General features: G+C 41.6%; 1 protein-coding gene across 16 annotated transcripts in view; it reads right to left on the bottom strand.

The window, feature by feature from the left end:
* The window catches only part of LOC132396665 (microtubule-associated serine/threonine-protein kinase 4-like), a 398,948-nt gene that overhangs the window by 240,886 nt on the left and 144,619 nt on the right, over positions 1 to 13,443 (bottom strand). For 3 of the 16 annotated variants that reach the window (XM_059974433.1, XM_059974439.1, XM_059974435.1), the window contains exon 2: positions 4,634 to 11,667. The exons of 11 other annotated variants lie outside the window; for them this stretch is intronic. In XM_059974433.1, coding sequence (XP_059830416.1) covers positions 4,634 to 4,705 — 72 coding nt within the window. In that variant the 5' untranslated portion in view covers positions 4,706 to 11,667. Of the gene's footprint in view, positions 1 to 4,633; positions 11,668 to 13,443 lie in introns of those variants that run through there. 2 more of the 16 variants (XM_059974443.1, XM_059974438.1) reach the window with 2 other exon arrangements.

The following is a 13,443-nucleotide window of genomic DNA, read 5'->3' as shown; positions in this document are numbered from 1 at the left end:
AAAGCTTGTTTCAGGCTTAAGAGCAGCTTCTATCCTGTTGTAACAAGACTAAGCAGAATAAGAGTTCGGCATGGATCAGCTGGGCCCAACGGCCTGTTTCTGTGCTGTAGTGGTCAACAACTCTAAACGGTGCACAACGCAGCCATAGTGTACCAAAAGGGTCTTGCAGTTTGATGCCTTGCAGCTTCCATACCACAAAAATGATGCCGCCAGAAAGGAGATTCTTGATGGTGGTCCTGTAAAAAAGTGTTAGAATGGGGGTGGAGAACCTTCAATACCTCAGTCTATTCCAAGTGTGGACACTGCTGTGCCTTCTTCACTAGTGAGGTCATCCATTATGCACACTCCAAAGAAATTTGTGCTCTTCACACTCTCCGTGGCAGAACCATTGTTGTGCAATGGCGAGTGGTTAGCCTGAGCCTATCTGAAGTCCACCATCGTCTCTCTTGTCTTGCCCATGTTCAGTGTCAGGTTATTGATCTGGAACGATCTGACAAGCCTCTATACCTCCACTCTGTAATGCCGAGTCGTTGCTGATGAGGCCGAGGCTGTTGTATCATCGGTGAACTTGACGATGAAGTTTGAACTGGGTCTGGCAGTGCAGTGGTGATTCAGCAGTGGGTGAGCACACAATGCTGGGGGGTACCAGCATTCAGCATGATGGAGCTTGAGATGTTGTTACCAAATCAGACTGAATGGGGTCTTTCCATCAAGAAGTCCAAAATCTCGTCACTGAAAGGGGTGCTGAGAACCAAAGAGGACATCTTACCCACAAGCCTCTGAGGGGTGAGCATGATAAACATTGAATTGAAGTTGATGAACAACACGCTGACATACGAGGCATTTTGTAGGTGGGACAGGACGGAGTGCAAGTAGAAAGTGAAGCATGCATTGCACTTACCGTGGCAAGTAGAGGATATCCCATTGAGGATATCCCAGAGAATATTGTTGATTGTGTAATGCAGTTATGGACTGGCCTTGGGGCACTAGGAGGCAAGACACTTATGCCAAGATATCTGAGCTACCCTAAAGCCACAGTATTGATGTGGCTGGTCAATGAGGACCACCTCAGGATATTGACAATGGGGTACATGGTAAGCTTAAGACTATTAAGTATCAACTATAGGATGGATAGACTCTCGCTTATTGGAAACGTTCACTGCCTGGTACTGACATGGCATAAATGTTACTTCCCCCTTTCATGCCTCATTGCTGGCTGTGCTTTGCTGCATGCAGGCATGACTGCATACAGGAATGTCACAAATAACTGAAATTTCCCACTACATGTGGTGGTCAAAGTGGGTAAATGCATAAAAAGCAAGTTAGCTGGAGAAGGATGAAATGTGGTTTCATGAAGCAACATCATAGAGTCATTCAGTGCAGAAACAAGCCTTTGTTCCAACACACTCATGCCAACCACTGCACTTGTCTGCATTGCACCCATAACCATTGGTTCTTTAAGGTTGTTATAGCCAGGGGTAGTTATGGGGACAAGCTCCCACTGCCTATGAAATGCTCCTGATGGAGTGCATCTCAAATAGCCTCTTACAACCAAGTCCAGCTCCTGGCCTTCACCTGTGGCTTGGCTACTAAGCCTGGCAGAACCTGACAGGAGAAGGGGGCAAAGGTGGGTTACTGGCACTTTAAAACTAGTCGGTTCGAGCAGATGGGGCTCAACAGCCGTGGTGGGCAGCTCAACTAGAAGGAAGACTCTGATCTCAAACCTCTGCTGCCTTGCAGCTGTACCCACTCATGAGGAAGGCCTCCAGAGTAAACCCCAAGGGGAAAATCAGAGCCAGAGACCCTAAGGCAGTCCCATGTCAAGCTCAACACGGACTGGCAACTCCTGCAACGCTGCCGGTACCAAACTGTATCGGCCGCTGCCATTTCTTTGGGTTCATCAGAGCTTGCTACGTGGGCCACAGCTTATTCTCCGTATCATACTGCCCAGGCTTGCATATCTAGACAGCTAGGACGTGACATCCATGGTTGACCCTGACCAATGGAGGCCTCACTCACTCACCCACCCATTTACCCACATTTGGGTCATGCCTCCAATGCCTTTGAAACTCAAGTGCTTGTCCGGAAGCTCTGCAGGTGGAGTGAAATAATCAGTAGTGACCAGTTGTTTCAAATGGACTCTTGTTGTGCAGTAAAGTCTCTGTAACTCCACTAAATAATTAAGATCACTGAACCCTGGCACAAATGCAGTTGCTAAGAAAAACAACTGAACACTCAGATATATTTGCTGAAGTTTTGAGGAGGAAGAGGCAGCTGACTTAACCGCAATGTCTAGGTGGTGGCATCCTGAAGGCTTGCAGTTCCTTCAGACGATCAGTCATGAGGCACTTAAACGGTACAGCATTCCAGAGTGATGAAGTCAAAGGGATAAAAACAGCCTTCGTGATAGACAGCTCATGAGTTTGGCTTTCGTTGATTAAATGTGAACTGGTGTTTCGTGCTGTGTTGTCAACCCCCAACTGAAGGCATTAGGGTTGAAATGTTGCCACAGGCACTTAGCAAGGTGTTGATCCACTCATCTCTCACTCTGCTGCGCAGGAATGCCTTTGTTTCCTCGTTGCAGTGACAGGTTATTTTATTCACCTATGCACATTTAATCCAAGATTATTACATGCTTGCTCCAACAGCAATTACTTAGATGCACAACCCCGGCGCTTCTCCACTACGTTAAAAACCTCACACTCCCACGCCCATCAGACATTCTTCAACAGCTGGCCACTCTTCACAGTCGTATCGTCATGCCGGTCAGCCCAGCACAGAATATCTGACGCTGTAAATCACTGTAAGGGTTATCACTATCCTTACACACCACTCATAACTTTTAGAAAGCAATATAGGCACTCTAGTTGTGGGACACAGAGAGGCTGACAACTCACAAATTATGTTCATAATCCTTCAGCCTTGCCCAGGCATTTCTTTATTAGTTTAAAAAGGTACATTCTTACATTTAATCGCTGGTTTCCTTAACCCAAGGTCAATCTGCATTAAAATGTTTACCAATAAAGGTTGATGTGTGATAACCAACTGCCCAGCACAGTGAGTGGAACCTTGTTAGTGTGTTCACAAGGGAAAAGCTGAAACTCTAAATTCTATTATAGAAGGAACCTATTGCTTTAGTAACAACTGAAGCTAATAACAAAATTAATTAACTTTCATGTTCTTATTCTGATTGATCTAGGCATCAAGAGGAGCTCAATAAGCTACTGGCCTACACTTAGTGACACCCATTAAATAGTTTATTTAAACTCCAGAGCCAATGGGAGGACACAGAGATAGTCATTTAAAATTTCACAGCTCCTTGAATTCCAAGTCTACTATAAAAAGTTTGTAAATATAATAGACTATGATGCCTCCTCAAGACTACATCAGATGTACCACAAAATAAAATTGAACAGTTGTGATAAGAAAGTGAAAATTAATCCTCTTAATATTAAAAAATAATTGTTTAAAAAATCCTATTGTTGACTGTGAAAAATTGAAAAGGCCATTTCTTCTCATTAAATGGAGATCTGTTTCACAAAACATTACTATTCACTTCATAGAATGTGATAAAAAGGGAGGCTGGCAATTAAGACCTCAATTTTTACTATAATTTTCTTTTGGTAGCTTTTAAAGAAAAAACAAAATGTGCTGAAATGTTATGGAAATTATGCTGATAGCCTGTGGCAAAAACTGTAATTACACAACAAAACAACCATCTGACAAGCTATGAATTCTCAACCCAAACCCACAAAAATAACGAGAATGACAGAATCAGATCTGATCAGCTTGCAAACATGAGCACTTTGTTGATGTCAATGTGACAGAAAAGTAGGCACATCTCAGAAATGGAAATATAAGCCTTTAAAGACTCCATTTATGAGTTTTGCTGTGGAAAAATAATTCATTCTCATTTTGCTGTGGATACTGCTAGCTTTATGAATAATTTACATTCTTACTTGTCAATCCAAAAAGATCTTTAAAAAAAATTTACAGATTCATACTAAGCCGCTCTCAGTTATTTACCTTTTAGTAAATCTGTAATATTTATCAAAAAGCAGAGAAATGAAAAAAAATTGAGACATGGATGGCTATCAAAATGTGTTATTATTTTCATGCAGCGTTTAGCAATAGATTAAAAACCTCACACTTTAAATCATTTGTTTAACTCTACAAATTAGCCTCTGGAATGGAATGCATCTACCTTTCAAGTTAAACCTACTAACTTTTAAAATCACTTCCCCTCCCGCACCACCCCAACCCGTCCATCCTAACTTGAGCAACTATTTCCAAACAAGACAGATTTTGCTTAGAAATTCTGGCGCACAGCACAGTGTTGCTCATTAAGTAATTTCAGTGGCATCTAAATAATGCTATCAGAATCTCCTTGGCCAGCAGTCAACATAACCTTACCATCAGTACAGTACATCATGCTCCAGACTTCACAAGCCTGATAGTCATATAAAGCTGCTACCCTGAATGAGGAATATTACTATTTGTAATTTTGTCCCTCCCATTGCTTGCCCTCCAATTCTCACAAACACAGCACATATTATAAATTTTTTTAAAACACAGGCATTTTTATTCTATTGTTGGTTCTACATAAAGAAGTTGCATTTATACAATGACCTACCACAAACTGAGGATGTCCCAAAGGAATTGCAGCCAATGAAGTCTGGTTACTGCTCCTGCACAAAAACAGCATTGTGATAATAGGTAGTGACAGTGTTTGAGAGAAATACTGGTCAGGAGAATGGAAAGAATACCCTTTTCCTTTAAATGTAAGACCTTTCAGATCCACTCAAAAGGCATATTACTTGCCATGAGTGGTAATTTAAATAAACCAGTGGAAGGACAGACAGAGACACAGAGTGTGAGAGCGCGAAGGAGATTGCATTGGAACAGAATTTTGATAATGCAATCCCCTCAACTAATTTATGAAGTTGCGTGTAGTCCTAGAATGAATCTCTTCCCTAGATTAAGGAAAGGCTGTAGAGCAAAAATAATAGGAAGACAGCACTTCTTGGAATAAAAAAATAGAAATGGAGAAGTGAAAAGAAAATATTTGGGATGGTAACCAAATGTTTATCAAAACCTGAGTTTTAAGGAGAACAGGGACATGGACAGGAAGGAGAGCTCAGGAAGTAAAAGGCAGTGTAAGGCTAAGGTGGTTGACAGCAGTTTTAGGCCCCTTATCCAAGGAATGATATGCTGGTATTAGTGATGGTCCAGAGGAGGCTTACAGGAATGATCCTGGGAAATGAAAAGGTTAATGCATGAGTATTTTCATGGCTCTTGGCATGTACTTATGGTCTTATAGAGTTTAGAATAATGGAAGGGGAGGAAGGTCCCATTGAAACCTACCGAATATTGCAAGATCTAAATAGAGTGAAGGTGGAGAAGATGTTTCTAATAGTGGGGGAGTCTAGGGTCAGATGGCACAGTCTCAGAAAATAAGGACTCCCTTTAGAACAGAGATGAGGAGGAATTTCTTTTGCCAGAAGGTGGTGAATCTGTGGAATCCAAAGACTCCTTGGAGGCCAAGTCATAGATTCTTGATAAACAAAGGTGACAAAGATTATAGGGAGAAGGGAATGGGATTGAGAGGGATAACAAATCAGCCATGACTGAATGTTGGAACAGAATCAACGGGCTGAATGGCCTGACCTTGCTCCGATGTTCTATAGTCTTATAGCAAGCCTGCCGATAGGGAGAAATTCACAAAATAAATAAGGAGATTTGAAAGGGCCAGAAAGGATCTCCAAGTTAAGATAATGAAGGTCAGGAAGGAGTAATGGATAAGTGTTCCACAGAGTGGGAAAGCAAATAAGATCTGGAACATGAAGAATAGGCAGGACCAAAGTGCCGAAAGGAGGCTGCCTTTGCAAAGGTGAGGAGTTGATGCTGGATGCTCAACTCAAGGTTACATGCTATGTTATTTTTGCAAACCAGATAAGAAGATTTAGAAAGTGTCAAGAAAAGAACGCGTTCCACAGGCTTATCTGGGGCTAAGAACGTAGGCACTTCCTCTATTCCTCACAAAGATGATGCTGCCAGTTACAGCACCAACGTTCATTTAAAACACCCCTGTAGGCTTTGCCCAAAGCTACCTAAGAGGTAGGGTTTAAGGAAAGAATTCCAAGGGTCTTGGTCGTTGGACTTCTGTAATTGCCCCACTCCTATCATTGGTAACCTGACACTTTCATCCTAAAATCCCTCAGCTGATCTGGGACAATTACAGAGTGAATGGACATTCTTGTTAATCAGATAAATGATTTCCCCCATCTCAGATATTTTGTTATGACTGTGCAGAGGCACTGGCCACACTTGTTTTCATCAGTACCCCAAACACATATCAAGCACACTCAGCTGTAATTTCCCCCATTTCACCTGCATGTCTGCACAAATACATGTCATTCCATACAATTCAGGGACACTTTAGGATACTTATAAGATCAATTATTCTTCATTTAATAACTCTTGCTTGTAAAATACTCCATTTAATTTTTTTGATGAAATTGAGGAATGGAATGGAAGTTTTTATTCTGGGAGATTGGATTAGTTCTCCAATAGGACTTGTTAGCAGAACATGTTGCACTAGTTATTCAAAATTAACTGTGCAAAATGTGTGGAACAGCACAAAGATAAGAGTTAATGTGGTTAAACCATAATAACTTACAATAGTTAATCATTGTCTGGGAAGTTTGAATTGAAGCCCACTTGGGTACAAACCAGGTAGCAGCGGGTACCTGTGCAGGTGTGCTGGGACTGCATGCATGAAAGGAATTAAAGCACTTAGAAACTAAATACCTCCTTGAGCTGGATTGTCTTCACAAAAGGAAAGAATACGAGTGAAAGCAGTTGATCACAATGGCATCAGTTCCATTGGTTGAGATGATTTTAGTAAAGTTCATGGGGAACAGAAGAATCAAATTGAGTTTATTTCTTTGCAGCATGCATGAGTAAAAATCTTTACATTACATCTCTGTCTAAAAGTGCAATCGTAGTAATTTATGATATATAATAAATAGAACAGTCAATGTAACATAGTAAACATTCAAATCAGTCTGATGGCCTGGTGGAAGAAGCTGTTCTGGAGCCTGTTGGCCCTGGCTTTTATGCTGTGGCACTGTTTCCTGGATGGTAGCAGCTGGAAGAGATCACGGTTAGAGTGACTCAGGTCCCCAACGATCCTTCGGGTCCTTTTCTCACACCTTTCTTTGTAAATGTCCTGAATCATGGGAAGTTCACAACTACAGATGCACTGCGCTGTCCGCACCACTCTCTGCAGAATCCTGCGATTAAGGGAGATACAGTTCCCATACCAGGCAGTGATGCAGCCAGTCAGGGTGCTCTCAATTGCGGCCCTGTAGAAAGTTCTTAGGATTTGGGAACCCATACCAAACTGTCTCCCACACCATCTGAGGTGAAAGAGGTGCTACTGTACCTTTTCACCACACAAGTGGTGTATACAGATCACATGAGATCCTCCGTGAAGTGGATGCCGAGGAAATTAAAGCTGTTCACCCTCTCAACCCCAGATCCATTGATGTCAATAGGGGTTACCCATCTCTATTCCTTCTGTAATCAATAACCAGTTTCTTTGTTTTTGTGACATTGAGGGAGAGAGTGTTTTCTTGACACCACTGTGTCAGAGAGATGACTTCTTCCCTGTAAACCACCTCGTTATTGTTTGAGATTAGGCCAATCAATGTTGTGTCATTGTCAAATTTAATTAGCAGATTAGAGCTGTGGGTGGTGACACAGTCATGGGTATACAGGGAGTAAAGGAGGGGACTTTATACAGCCCTGAGGGGCTCTTGTGTTGAAAGTCAGAGGGGTGGAGGTGAGGGAGCCCACTCTTACCACCTGCCAGCAATCTGACAGTAAATCCAGGATCTAGCTGAACGTTGAAGCAGAGTAGTAACATTAAAACTGGCAGCAAGCTAAAGTCAAACTATTCCATATAGACAGAGAACCATAAATAATCATTGCTTCTGTTTCTAAGAATTTCCCAATGAAAATGCAGCAATGCAACTCCCCATTAATGACAAGTTATGACTTTCCTGGTACTTATATTACATTGAATAAAGGTTAGATTTTGAAAAAAAATACACAACGAAACATGCCTGATTTGACAGTGCCCTACTCAGTATAAGTAAAGCTACATCATTATTGTACTAACAGTTTATTCTACACTATTTGCAGACAGTGGTCTCATTATTCATCATTAATATCAAATGCAAACAACTTCCTTTACTGTCCAAGAATGTATTTACTTTTTACTTTATTGATACAGACCCTTCCAGCTTTTCGAGGTTCACTGCCCCAGCAACCCCAACAAACTCTAACCTACCCTTGGGACAATTTATAACGACCAATTAACCTATGTGGTATGTCTTTGGACTGTGGGAGGAAATCGGTGCACCCGGAGAAAACCCACACATTCCACAGACAGAATGTACAGAGGCTCTAGAATACCCCGAGCTGTAATAGTGTCATGCTAACCACTACGTTACCATGACGATCACGGTATATAATCAGTCTTTAATGCATTATTGAGATTCAAATTCATACATCAACATCGTATGGGTCAAATAGCAAGAAACACGATGAAAAGCAGTCCACTTGTCAATGCCACTATTCAATAAGCACACAGCTAATCTCTAACACCATTAGAACAAAACAACGTCAGCTTTTCTACAATCCAGGCACACCCATCAGCTTCAAGTAGCAGGTTAACTTGCTTAGTGGAACTTTGGTCTGTAGGGTAGGAGGTTGTGATCCCCACTTTCTCCTGGACTTCTGCATTATCAGCGCCATTGTCCTTTCAATGACACATGAAATTACAGCCATCAGCGAAGGCAGCGTATTGTAAAGCAGCCAGTTTCCTGGATGCCCTAACCAACACCTAAACGATATAACCAGTCATTCATCACGTTAAAATTTGCATGACTGCTAAGGCCGTTACTCCAAGGCAGCAGCACTCTGTGCATAAAAACTGATCTGCTTGAAAACACTGGGTTGTAGCTCACCTTAAATGCAGACTGCCAGTCTTGCTCTGCTGAATTTATGTGTTTTGTGGCAAATCACAAAAGGTGCAGGAAACAAAAGCTCAGGGGACTTAGGAGAAGCATATTAAGACTTCACAGACACCACACAAGAGCAGCATGGGAAACAGAGGCCTCGTGACGAATAAACTTTCCTTGGGCTTCTAGCCAGAGATCGATTATAACTGACGTTTCGATGACAAACGCCGCCATCGTCATCAGGGATGATACCATATAGAATGACATCATACAGAATAAAGAGTTTATTTGTCATATACGCTGGGAAGGTACTAGATCCTTTTTCAGAGGCCTCATGAGTTTAAGAGGAGTGAAGCCGACAGTTAACCCAGGAGTCAAAAGATCACCAGCCAGCAGAAGCCCCAAATTCAAGGTTATTCCGTGTACCGAGTGACATCAGTGGCCAAGTGAGACATTAACCAATAAAATGCAAGGTCATCTACTTCAATGATTAAACAGAAAAGTATTCTTCAAACATTGATGTATGAAAGGATTTGTACATCCTTGTACATAAGTGACGAAAAGTTTATACAATAGATGCAGCTAGTAATATGCTGGCCTTTATTATAAGATAATTTGCATCCAAGAATAAAGAGATCAAGCTGAAAATAACTGGTGAGACTATATTGTGCACAGTTTTGATCTCCTTACCTCAAAAAAGTTGTCATAGAGGAAGTGCAATGGAAAACAATCAGACTGGTTTATAGAATGTCAAGTTGCCGTCTGAGAAAAGATTAGCTGGACTAGGCCTGTATTGTTCAGATTGCAATAGGATGAGAGGAGATCTCATTGAAATGTACAAAAGTCTTAGATGGCAAAACACGATAAATGCATTGTAGGGGTTTTCCCCAGGTGAAGAGCACAGGTCCAGGGGTCACAGACTGAGACTAAGGGGGTTGGAACATAATTATACAGAAATTTCTTGGAATTATCGACAACAAATGTGTAAAAGCCTAGTTATTAGGTTGACTTAAAGAGCAAACAGTAGATTTCTAGATATCAAGGACTCAGGCATAATGGGAGTTGGTTCGCTTTATGTGGGCATGGGCACAGCAAGATTGAGTGGGGGCAGCCAGGATAGAGGTGAGGAAAACAGGCAACAGTAAGAAAGGAGAGACTGACTGAGAAAATCAGACAGTGGTGGTTGGGGGGAGGAGTTGCTGGAGAAACAAATTTCGGAAATAGGAGGGAATGAAGCAAAGAGAGGCAGAAACAGGGTGTCCAAGAGAAAGTGCTCAAGATAATTTGTCTGTACACAGTTAAACAAGTACATACTCACAAATATTTGCATTGATTCTCAGCAGAAAAGCCTTGCCTTTCTTGGACCTCTCTGCCATTGGGGTGACACCTCACTGCAAAGAGCACAAGATAGCTGGTGTAGAATGACTACCTCCACTAAAACAACCCAGGTTCCACTCCTTAGAACTAGAGTGGAAGCAAGTCACCATGAGACCTGTAGTACTGTTTGAAAAAGATGATTCAAATTGAGTTTATCATGTGTAAAAGTACAGTGGGCCCTCCTTAGCCACAGGGGGGTGGGGGGGATTGGTTCCGGGACCCCCTGCCCGCAGTGTCTCTGTTCCAGAAAACAATCAGGATTGAAAATAAATTTGAAATAATAAAGCGATCAGAGAGAGGTGAAACGCTCTCGATCACCGGAAAAGCGTTAGGCTACTGTCAGTCGACGATCAAAACAATTTTAAAAGATAAAGAGAGAATAATGGAGCATGTGAAGGCCCTGCCCCGATGAAAGCTACAATTATTACTAAGCAACGCAGTGGATTAATTATTGAAATACGTACATTTCTTAAGTGTTTTATATGCATAGAAAGGTAAAATATATACTATATACTAAGACAAACATTTGACTAACTGACACTAAATAATACCGGATGTATCTGTTCCGACTTACTTATAATACCTAATACAAAGTAAATGTAAATAGTTCTTATACTGTATTTTGTAGGGAATAATTGACAAGAAAAAAAGTCTGTACATGCTCAAACAACAAGTGCTGGAGAGAGAACTTCCGGTTTTCCTGATCCGCGGTTGGTTGAATCCACGCATGCAGAACCCGCGGATAAGGAGAGCCAACTGTACTATGCAGTGCAAAGGCAGGTGGTTTGTGGCGGGTTCCATTGCTGAGGTAGCTTTAGGGTTGTGCAGGTAAGCTCAAGAACCTAATGACCATAGCAAAGCAGCTGATCCTAGACCTGGTGGTGTGGGTCTTTGAGCTTATGTGCTTCCTGCCTAACAATGGTTGTGAGAAGAGGCATGATGTATATGGCGGAGATCTTTGATGACACCATGTTTTTGAGGCAGTGCCTCCTACAGATGCCGTCAGTGATGGTGAGGGAGGTGTCCAAGGTGGACTGGACTGTGTACACTACTGTACAACCTCTTGTTTTCCTGTGTGCTGGAACTGCTATACCTGACCATGATGTACCCAGTCAGGACACTACCAAAAGCGCATCTTTTTTGGGTGTTTGGTGAGATGCCAAATCTAGTTAAGCTTCCAAGATAGTAGAGACACTGGTTCCTTCTTCATTACTGCATCCATATGCTATGCCCAGGACAGGTCACCAGCTGCTCTCTTTTCCTGTTTTGAAAACAAAAGCCACTTGGTAATTAACTCATTATGTGTGTTTGTAATATGCTGCACAAAATAAAATTATTATTAAAAGATCAGAACAGTTTGGAGCAATTTCTCATTCATTTGTTCCTATAGATTCAGAGAAAAAAGGTTTTTAAATCCTCTTGTCTAAGCTGCATACACATGGCAAACTCTGCTCATCAGAGCAGTGACAGTATTTCAAAAGTTGACAAAATGCTGGACATATTCAGCAGGTCAAGTCGTATTCATGGGAAGAAAAGTGGAAGAGTATCAAGAATCTTTTTTTTTGTTTTTGATTTTCAGCATCTGCAGTTTTTAATTTTCATTTCAAAAACTAAACCTCAGCAGCCCTTTCTCCTCGTCCTTCACAGTAGCTACTTTGGTCAAGTTTAAAAATCAGTACCTCTGATAGCTCCTTAGCTATAGGGATAGGTTAAGCCAATCATTATGTGCACTGTGAAGTTCACGGTGTGCTAAGGACACCACATAAAAGGTCAAGTGTCATAATAAATGGAAACTTAGAATATAGTAAAATGTCTCATAGAAATTTTATTAAACAAAGCACCAAACCAGCAGATATAAAGATAGGCAGGCAAAGGCTCAGTTGGAGAAGTAGATTTGAGGATAAAGCAAAAAAAAAGGTAAAGAGGCAGAAAAGATTTGGAGTTTGGAGGAAAGGGGAGAAGATATTACCTGAAGGGACAACACCTAATGATGCATTGAGACCAAGCCTAGAGACCACAGGTATCTCAAGTTAATTGATGGACTGGATTAGATTAAAGAGAAAAAGTCAAAGCCATGGACGGAAGTGAGAACAAACATTAAGAATTTTAAAATCAGGCATTATTTAGACAGGCCCTGGTGTACGGCTATCAGCAAGTGGAGGGACAAAAGGACGACCAGGATTTGGCTCAAGCAGCCAAGCTTTGGATAAAGTTAAATATAAAATGTAGAAAGTGGAAAGCTGTCCTGTAGTATCAAACCAGATGTAATTAGGGGAGGGATGTGTGGAAATATATTGGTGCAGAAGATGAGCCTGTGGTGATTGAGGATGAGGTGATGCTATAGAGGTGGAACCGAACAGTTTAGGAATTCTTCACATTTGTGACTGGAAACTTAAGAGTTAAGAATACAAATAGTCTGGTTCAGCCTCAGATTAGGGAGAAAGATCAAATCAATGGCGAGGGAATGGAGCTTGCAATTAGGTCAGTCTGTAGCTTCACACCTCCTGTAATTTGGCCAGAGAAAATTTTGATCTGAATGCCAGATGAACAGACAGGCACGTTGGATACTCGGTGAGAGGTTGTTAGGGTATAGTCTGGTGTTTTGGAAGTGGAAAATGATGGTGGGTTTTACAGATTGTGTTTTCTAAGGGTAACACACAGCTGAGCAGCTAAAAAAGTACAGGTAAACCAGTAGACCCTTGGGGGATATTAAACATGCAAAAGCAGGAAGAGAAGTCACAACAGCTGCAGAAATATACAAGTCTCCAGCTTGGACTGGATGGATAAGAACTGAAACAATATAGACCTTACTGGGTTCATCAACAAAGCCACCCATTCTTTCTGGGTTACTTTCCAGCTTTTCACTCTTCATCTGTGAACCTGCTGGGATCATTTACTATATCTGGTGCTCCCAGTGTGGCTTCCTGCATATTGGTGAGACCCAATGTGGACTGGCAGATCACTTCACCAAGCACCTATGCTTCAACTGTCAGAAAAAGCAGGATCTCCCGGTGGCTACCCATTTCAATTCCACTCC

The sequence above is a fragment of the Hypanus sabinus genome, chromosome 7 (genome assembly GCF_030144855.1).
Source record: "Hypanus sabinus isolate sHypSab1 chromosome 7, sHypSab1.hap1, whole genome shotgun sequence".
Lineage (NCBI taxonomy): Eukaryota > Metazoa > Chordata > Chondrichthyes > Myliobatiformes > Dasyatidae > Hypanus > Hypanus sabinus.
Note: the sequence above shows the minus strand (reverse complement) of the source record. Positions and strands in the feature narration are given on the sequence as shown.